This window comes from Dipodomys merriami, unplaced genomic scaffold, assembly GCF_024711535.1.
Source record: "Dipodomys merriami isolate MVZ:Mamm:240054 unplaced genomic scaffold, mDipMer1.0.p SCAF_551, whole genome shotgun sequence".
Lineage (NCBI taxonomy): Eukaryota > Metazoa > Chordata > Mammalia > Rodentia > Heteromyidae > Dipodomys > Dipodomys merriami.
This window is the reverse complement of record NW_027206126.1, coordinates 55,725-69,371: the sequence shown is the minus strand read 5'-3', so window position 1 is coordinate 69,371 and position 13,647 is coordinate 55,725. Positions and strand designations below refer to the sequence as shown.

General features: G+C 41.2%; 1 protein-coding gene across 4 annotated transcripts in view; it reads left to right on the top strand.

Moving 5' to 3' along the window:
• The window catches only part of LOC138811958 (calcium/manganese antiporter SLC30A10-like), a 40,983-nt gene extending 27,662 nt beyond the window's left edge, over nt 1-13,321 (top strand). For all 4 annotated transcript variants that reach the window (XM_069999907.1, XM_069999906.1, XM_069999908.1 and 1 more), the window contains exons 3-4: nt 5,075-5,314; nt 7,278-13,321. In XM_069999907.1, coding sequence (XP_069856008.1) covers nt 5,075-5,314; nt 7,278-7,765 — 728 coding nt within the window. In that variant the 3' untranslated portion in view covers nt 7,766-13,321. The remainder of the gene's footprint in view (nt 1-5,074; nt 5,315-7,277) is intronic.
• The last annotated feature ends 326 nt before the right edge of the window (nt 13,322-13,647 follow it).

Below are 13,647 nucleotides of genomic sequence, written 5' to 3'. Positions count from 1 at the left end.
AATGAGGTCAGTGGTAGAATACTTACTTAGTAGCCACGAGGCCTGGAATTCAGTCCACAGAATTGCAAATGAATGAATGAAAAGCAACTAATTAAATAAAGGTAGATAACAACAGTACTTATAGATTTGCATGATGAAAAGACATGTAAGCTACTTAGGCTTATAACAGGAAAGTGAGCTTCCATTTTAATTGAGTGCCTACTTTGTGCCAGGTACCATGCATGGATGAGTCATTCGGTGTTCATTATCATTTTCCTAGAAGGATACTTTTATCATTCAGGTCCTGAGTGAAATTGTAAAGTGCCAGGCCCTGCTGGTTCAGTAATGATGAGCTAGATCATGCCTTTGCTTATGCTTTCAGGATTTAGGTTAAGTGTGAGGCAGGCCTGGGCCCTTCAATTCAGGGAAGGACCACAAAATGTAAGTGCTAGAAAGAACTTAGAATGAGTTCCCACCCTTCCTTACTCTTTACAAAGGAGAAAATAGAGTCTAGAGGATTTAGCGACTTCCTCGTGTCTCCTTAGCTAGCATAGAGGTGGGCCGGAATCCTGTGCCCCTGTTTCATGTTTCCGGCTCCTTCTATGATCACATACTGCCTCTGGCTTCCGGGGAGGGGTGGCTTGCTTCTCCGATGTACACTTAGAAGCAGTTGCTTCAGAAAACACAATTGTTAATTGTTTTCTTTCTGCATACAAATAATTGGAGTATGTAGTTGCAATACATGGATACCTTGGCAACTTTTTTTTTGTTGTTGTTGGTCATGGGGCTTGAACTCTGGGCTTGGGCACTGTCCCTCAGCTCTTCAGCTCAAGGTGAGCGCTCTACGCTTGAGCCACAATGCCACTTCTGGTTTTCTGGAGGTTTATTGGAGATAAGAGTCTCATGGACTTTCCTTGCCTGGGCTGGCTTTGAACCATGGTCCTCAGATCTCAGCCTCCTGAGTAGCTAGGATTACAGGCATGAGCCACTGGTGCCCGGCTCCTTGGCAATTTTTGAAATTGAAAAATGTCATGTTCTGGAGACTTTGCTTACTCCAGCTGTTCTTTTTTTTTTGTCGGTTGTGGGGCCTGAACTCTGGGCCTAGGCGCTGTCCCTCAGCTCTTCAGCTTAAGGCTAGCTCTCTACCACTTGAGCCACAGTTCCACTTCCAGTTTTCTGGTGGTTAATTGTAGATAAGAGTCTGATGGACTATCTGCCTGGGCTGGCTTTGGACCATGATCCTTAGAGAAGCCTCTTGAGAAGCTAGGATTACAGGCATGAGCCACCCGCGCCCAGCAAGATTCTTTTTTTTTTTTTTTTTTTTAATTGTATTTTATTTTATTTGAGAACATACTGTACAGAGGGGCTACAATTACATGGGCAGGATAATGCATACATTTCTTACCAAGCATTGCAGCCTCCTCCTTTGTTTACCCTTCACTTCCCTTCCCCGCCTCCCCCCTCCCCCCACCCAATTTTACCCCCCTCCCCCCACCCAATTTTACCCCCCTCCCCCCCCACACCGACATTGTAAAGCTGGTTTTGACATGACATTTTGTACTTCTCATTGTTGCAACAGGTCCACCTGAATCCTTAAACGACTTGTTTGTCCCCATCTCCTCCACCAGCAAGATTCTTTCTGTTTTTCTTTTTTCTTTTTTTTTTTTTTGCCAGTCCTGGGGCTTGAACTCAGGGCCTGGACACTGTCCCTGAGCCTCTTTTGCTCAAGGCTAGTATTCTACTGCTTGAGCCATAGTACCACTTCTAGGTTTTTTTTTTTTTGTTGTTGTTTATGTGGTACTGAGCTTCATGCATGTTAGGCAAGCACTCTACCACTAAGCCACATTCCCAGCACACCCCCAGCAAGATTCTTACATTTACCAAATGCCAATTTTAGTCAAATTGCCAGCTCATGAGATATATGAGTCTGAGGTTGTTTATAATATTATTAATAATAAAAAATAATTATTATTATTGTCCTAGATCTTGAACTCTAGGCCTGGGTGCTGTCCCTGAGCTTTTGTGCTCAAAGCTAGTGCTCTACCGCTTGAGCTACAGCTCTCCTTCCAGCTTTTTGTGGTTAATTGGAGATAAGAGTCTCACAGACTTTCCTCTCTGGGGCTTTGAACCTTGATCCTCCGATCCCAGCCTTCTGAGTAGCTAGGATTACAGGTGTGAACCACCGGTGCTATTTTTTTCTGTACTTTTTAAAATTCCAAGTTGACATGTGAAGGGTAGGTACAGAGGATTCTTCACAATTTTTTTTTTTGGGTCCAGTCATGGGGCTTGTTGAACTCTGGGCCTGGGTGCTGTACCTCAGCTCTTCAGCTCAAGGCTAGTGCTCTACCACTTGAGCCACAGCGCCACTACCGGCTTTTTTCTTTTTGCTTATGTGGTGCTGAGGAATCGAACCCAGGGCCTCAGGCATGCAAGGCATGCCTACCACTGAGCCACCTTCCCAGCCCAGGTACAGAGGATTCCTGACTTTGTAAAGGACTCCAGTCTTCTGAGCACTGTGACTAATCAGGTGACTGACGTGGCTAGAATGCTGATCTTTGTCTCTACCAGACTTGTCTCTGAATCACAGATGAGACCATAGCAGGGTTTGCTCACAAACTTTTATTATGTTCAATAAAATGTCTGAGTACTGCTGGAAATCAAAAGTTTGCTATTTGTTGCCAGTACTTCTTTCTAGAAATTTCTGCCCCTTTCTCCCCTCCTGCACTGCCATTCTCAGTACTTACTGCTCTGTACTTGCTGTATAGTAGAGCCAGGTGGAGAAGGGCGTACCTTCCCAGGTCAGGCAGATCTGGCTTGCTTTCTGTCTCTGCATTTTCTAGCCCAGTAACTCCTGTTTAGCTTTGGCCTCCTCATCTGTTTATAAAGATACTGGTACCATCTTCCTGGTATTGTGGTAAGCATGACCTGGATGTTTGGCACAGCTAGGCACAAGATCGAGGATTTATTCCACAAATTACCAAGGTTGATAGTAGGAGAGGCAGTGAACCTCCTTCCTTCCCCAGGTTGCAAGTGAATGGAGCTCAGGATCCGGCCTGTGCTGCTGTTCACCAGGGTGATTACAGACAGCGAAAACGCTGTACAGTATGCTTTCCCAAAAAGCAAGAAGAAAGGATTTTTTTGAGTGCTCTCACCATAAAGACAACAAAGATTGGAGGAAATACATGTTTTTCTCTTGTTTGAGCTTCATGCATATGCCAAAACAACACATGGTACCTTATATACATGAACACTTTGTATTTGCATCAATTAAAGAAAAAGAATATCACCAGTGCACTGGTGATATCCCAGAGGATAATGGCTTTCCTCATCTTTGTGTGGGAGGCCCACAATCCACTGCTGGGGTTGGGAGTGTAGCTCAGCGGCAGTGTGCTTGCATAGCATGTGCGAGGCCCTGAGCTTTCTCCACAGATACAAATAGTAACTCATGATAATAACAAAGGAAGAATTTAAGCTGATTCTTTCAGCAGGCTTTTTTTTTTCATATTCAGAACTTTGTACAGGGTTCCATTAAGCAGATTTCCCAGGCTTCTCTCCCTCTGAAAAACATTTTAGTTATGTGATCTTGGACACATTATTGAGCTACTCTGTGTCCAAGATATGGAAAGGATACAGCCAGCGTAACCATGAGAAGCTACAGGCATGTTTTAAGCTAACCCTTACTGAAACAGCAGGGCTGGAGTCTCCTAATTGCACTCAGGACCTCAATGACACTAATATCTATCTAGGAAGATGATTGTAAACATGAAGCAACTCATTCATGTTTAGCACCTGGCACAAAGTAGAGAGTCAATAAAAGTAGTAGTTCATTTTACTATAAGCCTAAGCACTTTTCATGTTTTCTTCTTATATATGTTTTTTTTTCTCATGCAAGCCTATGAGATTGGTACTCTTTTAATCCTTATCACTAGATGAGGATTGGCCTCTCTTTCTATATCTATGTATCTATGTATATATCCATGTATCATATTCCATAATTGTATTATTACAATTAGTACAAATTACTCACTACTCTGTGTTTCATTTTCTTCCTTTGTAAAATGGAGATTGACTTTCTGATGGGGCCTGAGAATTAACCTTCCCTCCCTCTCTCCTTTTCTCCCTTCTTCCCTTCCTTCCTTCCATCTTTCCTTCCTTCCTTCCTTCCTTCCTTCCTTCCTTCCTTCCTTCCTTCCTTCCTTCCTTTTCTATCTCTCCCTCCCTCTCTCTCCTTCTCCCCCTCCTTCCTTCTCTCCCTATTTCCTTTCTTTCTAATTTTTATACTTTTATTTGTATTTATTTTACATTTCAATTATTCTTATATCATACATATTTGCATCTTTGTTTCTCCTGGGATCTCTTTTTCTTGCAAACAGCTTTCTTGCTCGTGTAGGGATAGCATGTTTCTTTCATTTCTCTCTCTCTCTCTCTCTCTCCCTTCCTTCCTTCCTTCCTTCCTTCCTTCCTTCCTTCCTTCCTTCCTTCCTTCCTTCTTTCCTTCCTTCCTTCCTCCCTCCCTCCCTTCCTTCCTTCCTTCCTTCCTTCCTTCCTTTTTTTTTTGCCAGTTCCAGAGCTTGAACTCAGGGCCTGGGCAATGTCCCTGAGCCTCTCTGTGCTCAAGGCTAGCACTACCACCTGAGCCACAGTGCCACTTCTGGCTTTTTCTGTTTATGAAGAATCCAACCCTGGGCTTCATGCATGCTAGGCAAGCACTAAGCCACATTCCCAGTGCATCAGTGTGGGGCAAAATCTTTTCAGGGCAGGAGGAGGGCAAGATATGAAACAGCCCCTCCCTGGTTCATCTGTGTGTTTTGGATGCTTTCTTCTTGGATGTGTTCGATCCACCAGAGAATTTTCATCTCACACTGTGAGATGAGATAATCACCCACGTATTGACATTCCCGGGCTCTCTGCATCCTGGAATTTGTAGTCTTGGCTTTGATTTCAGAGAAAGTATTGCCATTATTATGATTATTTCCATATTGATGTTTGCTGGAGTGCTAACTGCAAAGTACACAGGTAGCAACAGATATCCCTCTACTTGGAAATCTGAGTACTGTGGGACTGTGGGCTTTATCAGTATCTTTCTTCACGGCAGGCGTTCTTTTACATGTGATGGGAGATGCACTGGGGTCTGTGATTGTGGTCATCACTGCTGTCATATTCTACCTACGTCCCCTGACCGCTGAAGCGCCATGTAACTGGCAATGTTACATTGACCCCAGCCTGACCATCATCATGGTCATCATTATTCTGTCATCGGCCTTTCCGCTCATCAAGGAGACTGCTGCCATTCTGCTGCAGATGGTCCCCAAGGGAGTTGACATGGAAGAGCTGAGTAAGTAGACTGGGGATTGGATGCTGAGACGGAGTGCTAGTGCAGTTGGAGGGCTAGCATTGTGCAGAGTGCTGTTTGGTTTGTGCATTCTGAAACTGCCATGAAGATTTCCCTGGGTGCTGGGCAGCCTAGGAAGATGATGCGAAGCTCCAAGAACCAAAGGTCCTTGTAACCCAGGATGCTCTGACTTAGTCACACTTTTTTTTTTTTTTTTGTCAGTCATGGGGCTTGAACTCTGGGCCTGGGCACTGTCCCTGAACTCCTCAGCTCAAGGCTAGCTCTCTACCACTTGAACCACAGTTCCACTTCTGGTTTTCTGGTGGTTAACTGGAGATAATAGTCTTACTATGGCCTTTCCTGCCTGGGCTGGCTTTGAACCATGATCCTCATATCTCATCCTTTTGAATAGCTAGGATTATAGGTGTGAGCCACTGGTGTTCAGCTTGCTGTTGTCTTTGTAGGATCCAAGTTAATTCCATTATTGCCTGAGGACATTTTTTTGTATGATTTCAATTATTTACTTATTTATTTATTTAACTTATTTTTGTCCAGTCCTGGGGCTTGAGCTCATGGCCTGGGCACTGTCCTTGAGTTTCTTTTTCTCAAGGATAGCTCTCTACCACTTGAGCCACAGCTCCACTTCCAGCCTTTTCTTTTTATGTGTTAATAAGGATTCAAACCTAGGGCTTTCTGCATACCAGGCAAGCAGTCTATCACTAAGCCACATTCCCAGCCCTATTTCTAGTTTTTAAAAGGAGACAACATTTTTATACAGCAGAAACTCAGTTTTTTATAAAACTATTATTTTATACATATTTGTTATGGTTATTATTATACATTATTCATTGGTGAGCCAGAAAACAGGGAGTGAGTAGAAATTAGAAGATCTGTTTTATTATCTGCCTGATAATCAGTCTATTTATTTATTTTTCTATATATTTTTTAATTGTGAACATACCATACAGAGGGGTTACAATTACATGGGCAAGGTAATGAGTACATTTCTTATCCTCTCTGACAGTCAGTTTAAATGGCACAACAATATATTCTATGGCAATGGTAGATTGTTCCAGATATAGGGGCAACTTGCATTGTGAATTGTGTGTGTGTATGTGTGTGTGCGTGTGCACATGTGCACATACATGTGTGTTTAATGCTGAAGACTGAACTCGTGACTCCTCATATGCCAAACACAATCTTACCATTGGGCTACCATTCCAGCTCTAGTATCACTTTGCTTGGAAGGTTATAGCTCTGGTAACTATGTTTGAGTATACCCACTGTGGCCAGTCTGTGGGATCATTACAACAGCCTCAGTTCCTCTTCAGGCATCTTCTCCTGGACATTCTAGTTGTATTTTTTAGTCTCTTCTCTGCGAGCATTGCTCTGACTGTTTTAAAATAACCAGCCTCTATTTCCTGAGTACCTGCTGTTTGCCTAGTGCTGCAGGCAGGGAGAGGAAGAAGATAGAGGACAAAAGATAGGAGGCATTGTGTTTTTGTTTCCAGTTTTTATTACTACAAAGAGCATGGCCCAAGCTGTTCATGTACATGGATATTTGGTTATATCCTTTGGCCGAAACCTTAGTTCTAGATTTGTTGGCAAATGTTTTCCATCCATATTTGTCAAATTCTTCTTCTTTCAAAGAGCTATTCTACTTAATGCTCATGGACGTTCACTGGGAATCATTCCCTGTACATTCAACAAACCTATGCATTTTCTTCTTATTACACTTGTTCTTTTGAATTGCTTTTTATGGGCTGACCATGGTGTAGGCATTCAGAGAGAAGAAAGAAGATGATGGGAAATATCTATTCATAGAGGATCAGTGATTTTTTTTTCTTCTGTTAGTCTTAGTAAATGCACACTGTTTGGGTGATGAGCTTAAACAGCTACACCTCTGGGTTCTGGGTCTCCCCTACTGCATTCACAATTTCCCATCATCTACTCTTCTCTCTCCTAGTGAGCAAACTCTCTTCTGTGCCTGGAATCAGCAGCATGCATGAAGTGCACATCTGGGAACTTGTAAGTGGGAAGATCATTGCCACCCTGCACATCAAGTACCAGCAGGACACAGGTTATCAGGATGCCAGCACAAAAATTCGAGAAATCTTTCACAATGCAGGAATCCACAACCTGACCATTCAGTATGAAAAGGTGGACTTGAAGGAACCCCTGGAGCAGAAAGACTTACTGTTTCAATGCAGCAGCCCCTGCATCTCCAACGGCTGTGCTAAAAGGCTGTGCTGTCCTCCTGGAGCACTGCCCCTGGCTCATGTCAATGGCTGTGCTGAGCACAATGGTGGCCCTCCTCTAGAGATATATCGAAGTAGAAGAGAAGCCACTGAAGTAGCCATTGACGTGCCTTTGGATGGCTGTCTGCATGACCACGGACAAACTATTAACAAAACTTGGGAGGAACAACATTCTGAAAACAGTACACATTTTTGATCTGGTACTCCCCTAAGATCGGACTCTATATAGTTTAGGTGCATTGGGACCACCAGCTTGGCTTGTGGAAACAGCTTTGTGGGTTGTGGGCTCGAACCAACCTTGCACTCTCTGTGTTCAGTAAGGGTTGGATAATTAGGATTTAGTGGAACATATCTGTTGGTTTTCATGTGGCTGCTAACCCCTTTTCATTCCTCTGGGTATCTCTTGCTGCTCTTCAACAGTTTTGTGATTTCTAAAGCAAAGTACACTAGCACATAGACCAGGGATACTGAAGGGGGAACTCTTAACTCTGGACACTGGTTTTAAAATAGTTCTTCCTTTTATTATTATTTTTTTTTTGTGGTGCTGGAGATTGAACCTAAGGTTTTGTATATGTGAAACAAGGGCTGTACCACTGAGCTGCACTCTCAGTAGCTTTTAGCTGACTCTTGGGTGAGAGGCATAGCTCACTGTCTATATAGAAAAAAACTGAAGTATCATAATAGCTGTGTTTTTTCCCATCCCCTTCAAAGTCCATGGAAGAGGGAAGTGAGGTTATTTGTGGCACTTCAAGAGTATCTTTTCTTCCACTCATTGTTGGAGAAATGTAAAACAAGTACTTATTCAGGTTGGAAAATGTTCTCAGAACATTAGAAGAGGTAGAGTTTAATGGGGCTTGGAAGAAAAGATATTTTCTGTCTTCTTGGTTTTGTGAGATGAGAGAAAACAAAATTTTATTCTCTGCTTGGAACTGAACTACAGCTATAGTGTGTTATTTAAATATGTAATATATTCTCTTTGCTTGGACATACAGAGATTCTTCTGCGTCCTTAAGTATGACACAAATATGTATTTATGGTCTTTGAGAGTCTTCCAGTTGTATTCATGACATTCATGGCTTTGGTGATAATTTACTTATCTGTCCAAATTTCCTTAGAGTTCCTTTTACATAATCACGTTAATCAGGGTAGTGTTTATCAGGGACAAGTATTCCTGGGCTAGAAGAGTGTATGCCATTGAGTGCTCATTTTTGCTAAATAAATTACCTAGACTGCCTCTTCTTTAAGTAGACATACTTTAAAGTATTTATTATGGTTTTCAATTACTAAGTTGATTGGAAAAAAATTGGTGTCCAAATGAGAAATGAAAATTAATTCAGCTGCTGTTTTCAATGTATTTTGTAGAGCTTAGAATTTTCTTTTAGGTCTCTGACCCATATTACCAAGTTCAAATAAATTTATTTTGTAATTTGATTGAGACACATAATCCAATTGTATCATTAGTAGAGAAGCATTTATCATGTACTTAGCACATTGTTTAGGCCTCAATATTTAAACAGGTCTCATCGAGATGAGAAAATTGGGAAAGGAAGAGTACCTTACTTAAAAAACTAGAATCTTCTGTGATAGGTTGCAGAATTAAAAATGATGGTCTCTTATGCTTCGTAAGCTTTCAGCCCTATTTAGAATCTGCCTAAAATTCATCAGAAATGCTGAGATAATAGCAGAAACAATGACTCCTTCACATTTTTAGCATAAAATCATTTCAGAAGTTTTGTCTTTGCTGGGCCTGGTGGTTCATGCCTGTAGTCCCAGCTACTTAGGATTTTTAGGCAAGAAGATTACTTGAGTCTAGGAGTTCAAGGCTAGCCTAGGCAGCAAAAGGAGACCCTGTCTCAAACAAAACAGAATAAAACAAAGCAAATTGTCTTAGTTCTAAATGGAGGCCTGATGAGTATGCTGCTCTGGTCTATAGTAGAGTTTCTTGAATGTTTATTCTCTGTGTTTAAGTTGGCCTTGGATAGGTAAATAGAAAAATTTCTAGAACTGTTTGCTTTTTTAGATGTCTGCTGGATTATATATTAAGCAATATATAAGCTAAAAAGGGAGCAAAAGACAACATTTCTGATTTTTAGAAATACGAACTGGAGATTCTTTAAGAAATATCCTTAGGTGATGTATGAACCAAACTCTCTCCTTTATAAAATTGTTTGAGATGCTGGAGCCAGAGGCAAATAAGAAAATTCTCACTTTCCTCCAAAGATGAATTCACATCATTCTGCCTTTATTAAAAGGGAAATGTTGTAATTTCACCTTTCTTTTTCTTTGCTACTGGACCATGGAATCACTTTTAGTTTACATCAAAATAATATTTTTCATCTCTAAATTACCTTTTTTTGGAAATAAGAGGAATTTAATTCCAACATAATTAAATCTAACCTCAGAAAATGATCTTGATCAACACATACCAAGTTGTGCATGAGGGTTTAATGTGAACAAAACTTCTTAAGAACAGTTTTGCGGAGTACTCTCTCTCTCTCTCAGTCTGTGTGTGTGTGTGTGTGTGTGTGTGTGTGTGTGTGTGTGTGTGTGTGTGTGTGTGTGTGTGTAAGGGAGAGAGGAGAGAGAGACAGATAGACAGACAGTCAAACAGACACTAGATATTAAACCCAGGGCATGGGGAAAACTCTCTGTCCTTCGTCTTTTTATTTTTATTTTGTATTTGAGGTAGGGCTAGCCTCAAACTCTCCATTTTTTCCTTGCTTCCTCTGACTCACAAGTAGCTGGGATTACAGGCATAAGCTACCACATGAGGTTCTGAGTATACTTAATTCAGTTCAAACAAGTGGGGTAAGTGCAATATTTCTGTATAAGCTTGGCTGAGTTTTATTTTTCACCCCTATCACGGTGATGCCAGCTGTATAGTATTTTCATTTGGGTTTTACCCTCCCCTTAGTTTTCCTGTCTTTTAATTCTGTTAAGGAAATACAAAAGCTTCCCCCACTTCTCTTCCTAATCAGCTCTGCTTGGTGGCAGTAGCATCTGATGAACAATTTAAAACAACAGATTTTCTTTGAGATTAGAGAAAACATTGCCCCTCAGTTTAGATTTGCTCCAGAAAATTTCCTACTTTTGTGTGTGTGTATGTGTGTGTGTGTGTGTGTGTGTGTGTGTGTGTGTGTGTGTGTGTGTGTGTGTATGTGTGTGTGTGTGTGTGTGCCAGTCCTAGGGCTTGAACTCAGGGCCCTGAACCACTTTGTGCTCAAGGTTAGTGCTCTACCACTTGAGCCATAGTGCCACTTCAAGCCTATTCTGAGTAGTTTAATGGGGATAAGAGTCTTAGGGACTTTTCTGTCTGGGCTGGCTTTGAATGGCGATCCTCAGATCTCAGCCTCCTGAGATTACAAGCGTGGGATTACAGGCATGAGTCATTAGCACCTGGCTAATTTCCTACTTTTGAAAAAAGCATTGTTCCCCATCACCCACCCCTACCCTGAGATCTTTCCCTAGGGTCTCATGTCTGCCAGGGACAAGCTATACCACTGAGCTGCAGCACAGCCCTGCATTTGTATCCATAGTAAAGCAGTGGTATCAGTCAGGACCATTTGTCTTGCAAACTAGCCTGGTCATCGACCCTTCTAGAACTTTCTGCTATTCTCTGGCTCTTCAAATCCCTTTCTTATCATTTCAGCACTATAGGAACTTACCTAAGTCTATTCCATTTTTCAACTTCCAGCTTTGTATACAAAGACAGAGAATAATTTCCCCCTGACCTTTGGTCATTATAAATGCCACAGGGCTTCCGCTTTCTATTGTTCATGGAAAGATCGTCCTTCTAAGGTTTTGATTAAAATACCAATAAAAGGAAGACATTAGGTGAGGAAGAATGTTATATAGTTCATTCTGTTATTTACTTTTGTTTTGGCCCACTGAGCAAACTCCAGTGGCGCTGTATTAGGAACTCCCAAGTTCAACAGGAATGTTTCAATGTCAAGCAACTGGCTGGGGCAGGTATGGGGTTATGATATGGAAGCTGCCCGGAGCATGTTTGCTATGTTGAGGTAGGGTTGGTCAATAATGGCACTTTGAACCAGACGCAGACATTGTCCTCAGTATTATGGGATGTTTAGCAGCATCCCCAGCTTCTCTCTAATTACAATTGCCAGTTGTCACATCCCCGAGTTCAGGTGCCCTGGGAAGAAGTTTTGTCCCTAGGTCTGAGCCTCTAGCTAAACCCACAAGTAATTTAGAGATATTAAGATTCACTTTTTAGAAACTAACATTTGTGGGGCTGGGAATGTGGCCTAGTGGTAGAGTGCTTGCCTAGCATGCATGAAGCCTGGGTTTGATTCCTCAGTACTACATATACAGAAGAAGCTGTGGCTCAAGTGGTAGAGTGCTAGCCTTGAGCAAAAGAAGCTCAGGGATAGTGCCCAGGCCCTGAGTTCAAGCCCCAGGACTGGCAAAAAAGAAAAAGAAAAAGAAAACAACATTTTAATCTTTATTCATTTGGTATTGTGGTTAGGTTTTGGCCTTGCACATGCTAAGCACATGTTCTCCTACTGATCTACATCCAGCTAGATGACATCAAGCTAGTCATGAAAATCTACCTTTGTTTCTACCTAGGAATTTTGGATATTTAAAGAAAAGAAAGCTATGATTTGTACAAAAGCCTTTACAAATCTTAGTCTGGTGAATGAAATGAAGGAAACTGTATTTTCTCATACTCTTCTGTGATGAATTCAAATCTCAAGTATCCTCTACTTGGCACGACGGATAGTTAGAGTAAGATGTTTAATTCTCCTTCATATTTAAAATTACCCATTATTGGGTAGTACACCCTTGAAATCCCCGTACTCAAGAAACTGAGGCAGAGAGATCATGAGTTTGAGGCCAGCCTGGGCTACAGAACTTAGGCTCCTGTGTCAAAAAGCAAAAACAAAACAATTAACTGATTTAAAAATTGATGATGAATATTGCTATTAGGTTCTGCTTCAGCAGCTCATCTTAGACGTTATGATAAGTTTTGACATTAAAATATTCTGTAATTTCTTTAATCCAGTGTCAAATCCTATTTTCTTTGAAGGGGAAAATTGTGTTTAATGAATTTGAAAATATCCTGACATTAGATTATTTTTATACTCTCATAAAGACTGCATACCATATTAGGAAAAGCCAGGGCAATTTCCTGATTTGGCTTTCAAATTTAGATTAATGATCACCAACAGAATACCTGTGCTATAGCTCTCCCTTTTTGCCTGATCTATTGTTGCCTTTTTGTGCTTCTATGTGGCCACAAGTAGGGAAGAGGTTCTCCAACCAGGAAACTGGTTTGTCAAATGGAACTTGCATTAGAGCATGATCTTCAGTGAAATCCAAATTGTGTGAATGCAAATGTGTCACTTCTGGTACCTCTCTTTCCAAGTGTTTTTTTTTTTTTTTTTTTCCTGGACTTTCTTGTTTACATGAAACTTTCTTGGAAGTTTGCTAAATAATCAGTTGTCACCTTTTAGTAGGAAGCCAGGCCACAGACCCCAACACATCTCTGAATTCTAATGAGAACAACCTAAAAAGAGTGATTTACTAAGGGGGAGGGGCCCCTTCTTGGCGGTCTGAGGTTTTGTTACAATATTGTGGAGTTCTGTTGCTTACAGTCCCCTTTCTGTCCTTACAGGACAGAAAATGATTGCTGAAACTTTAAGATACAAATTTTGAATAACCCCAACTAATTGCATGCGCATCCCCAAATGATGTAAGTTCATGTGCACACCTTCTGAAGGTGTAATCTGTTTAATGGTGCTGTAAATAAATTTTTTTTAAAAAAAAGTAGAAATGTGACTCAAATGTGTGTGGAAAGTCAAATTAGCGGGCCCCATTTTGTCTTTGTCAACTTACCTCTGCAAAATTATTACCTGTCCCTTCCTTGGTTTGGTTTTAATTAGTCTCATCTCTCTTTCTCTTTTAGTGTCTTCTTCACATTCCTCTGCTACCCTCCACCACCCTGTGTCATAAAGGTTTCCATCACTGTAATGAACACCCAACATGGTTTACTTATGGAAAAAAGAGTTATATTTGGCTGAGACCTTTGGAGGTTTCCATCTATGCCCAATTGGCCTTCTT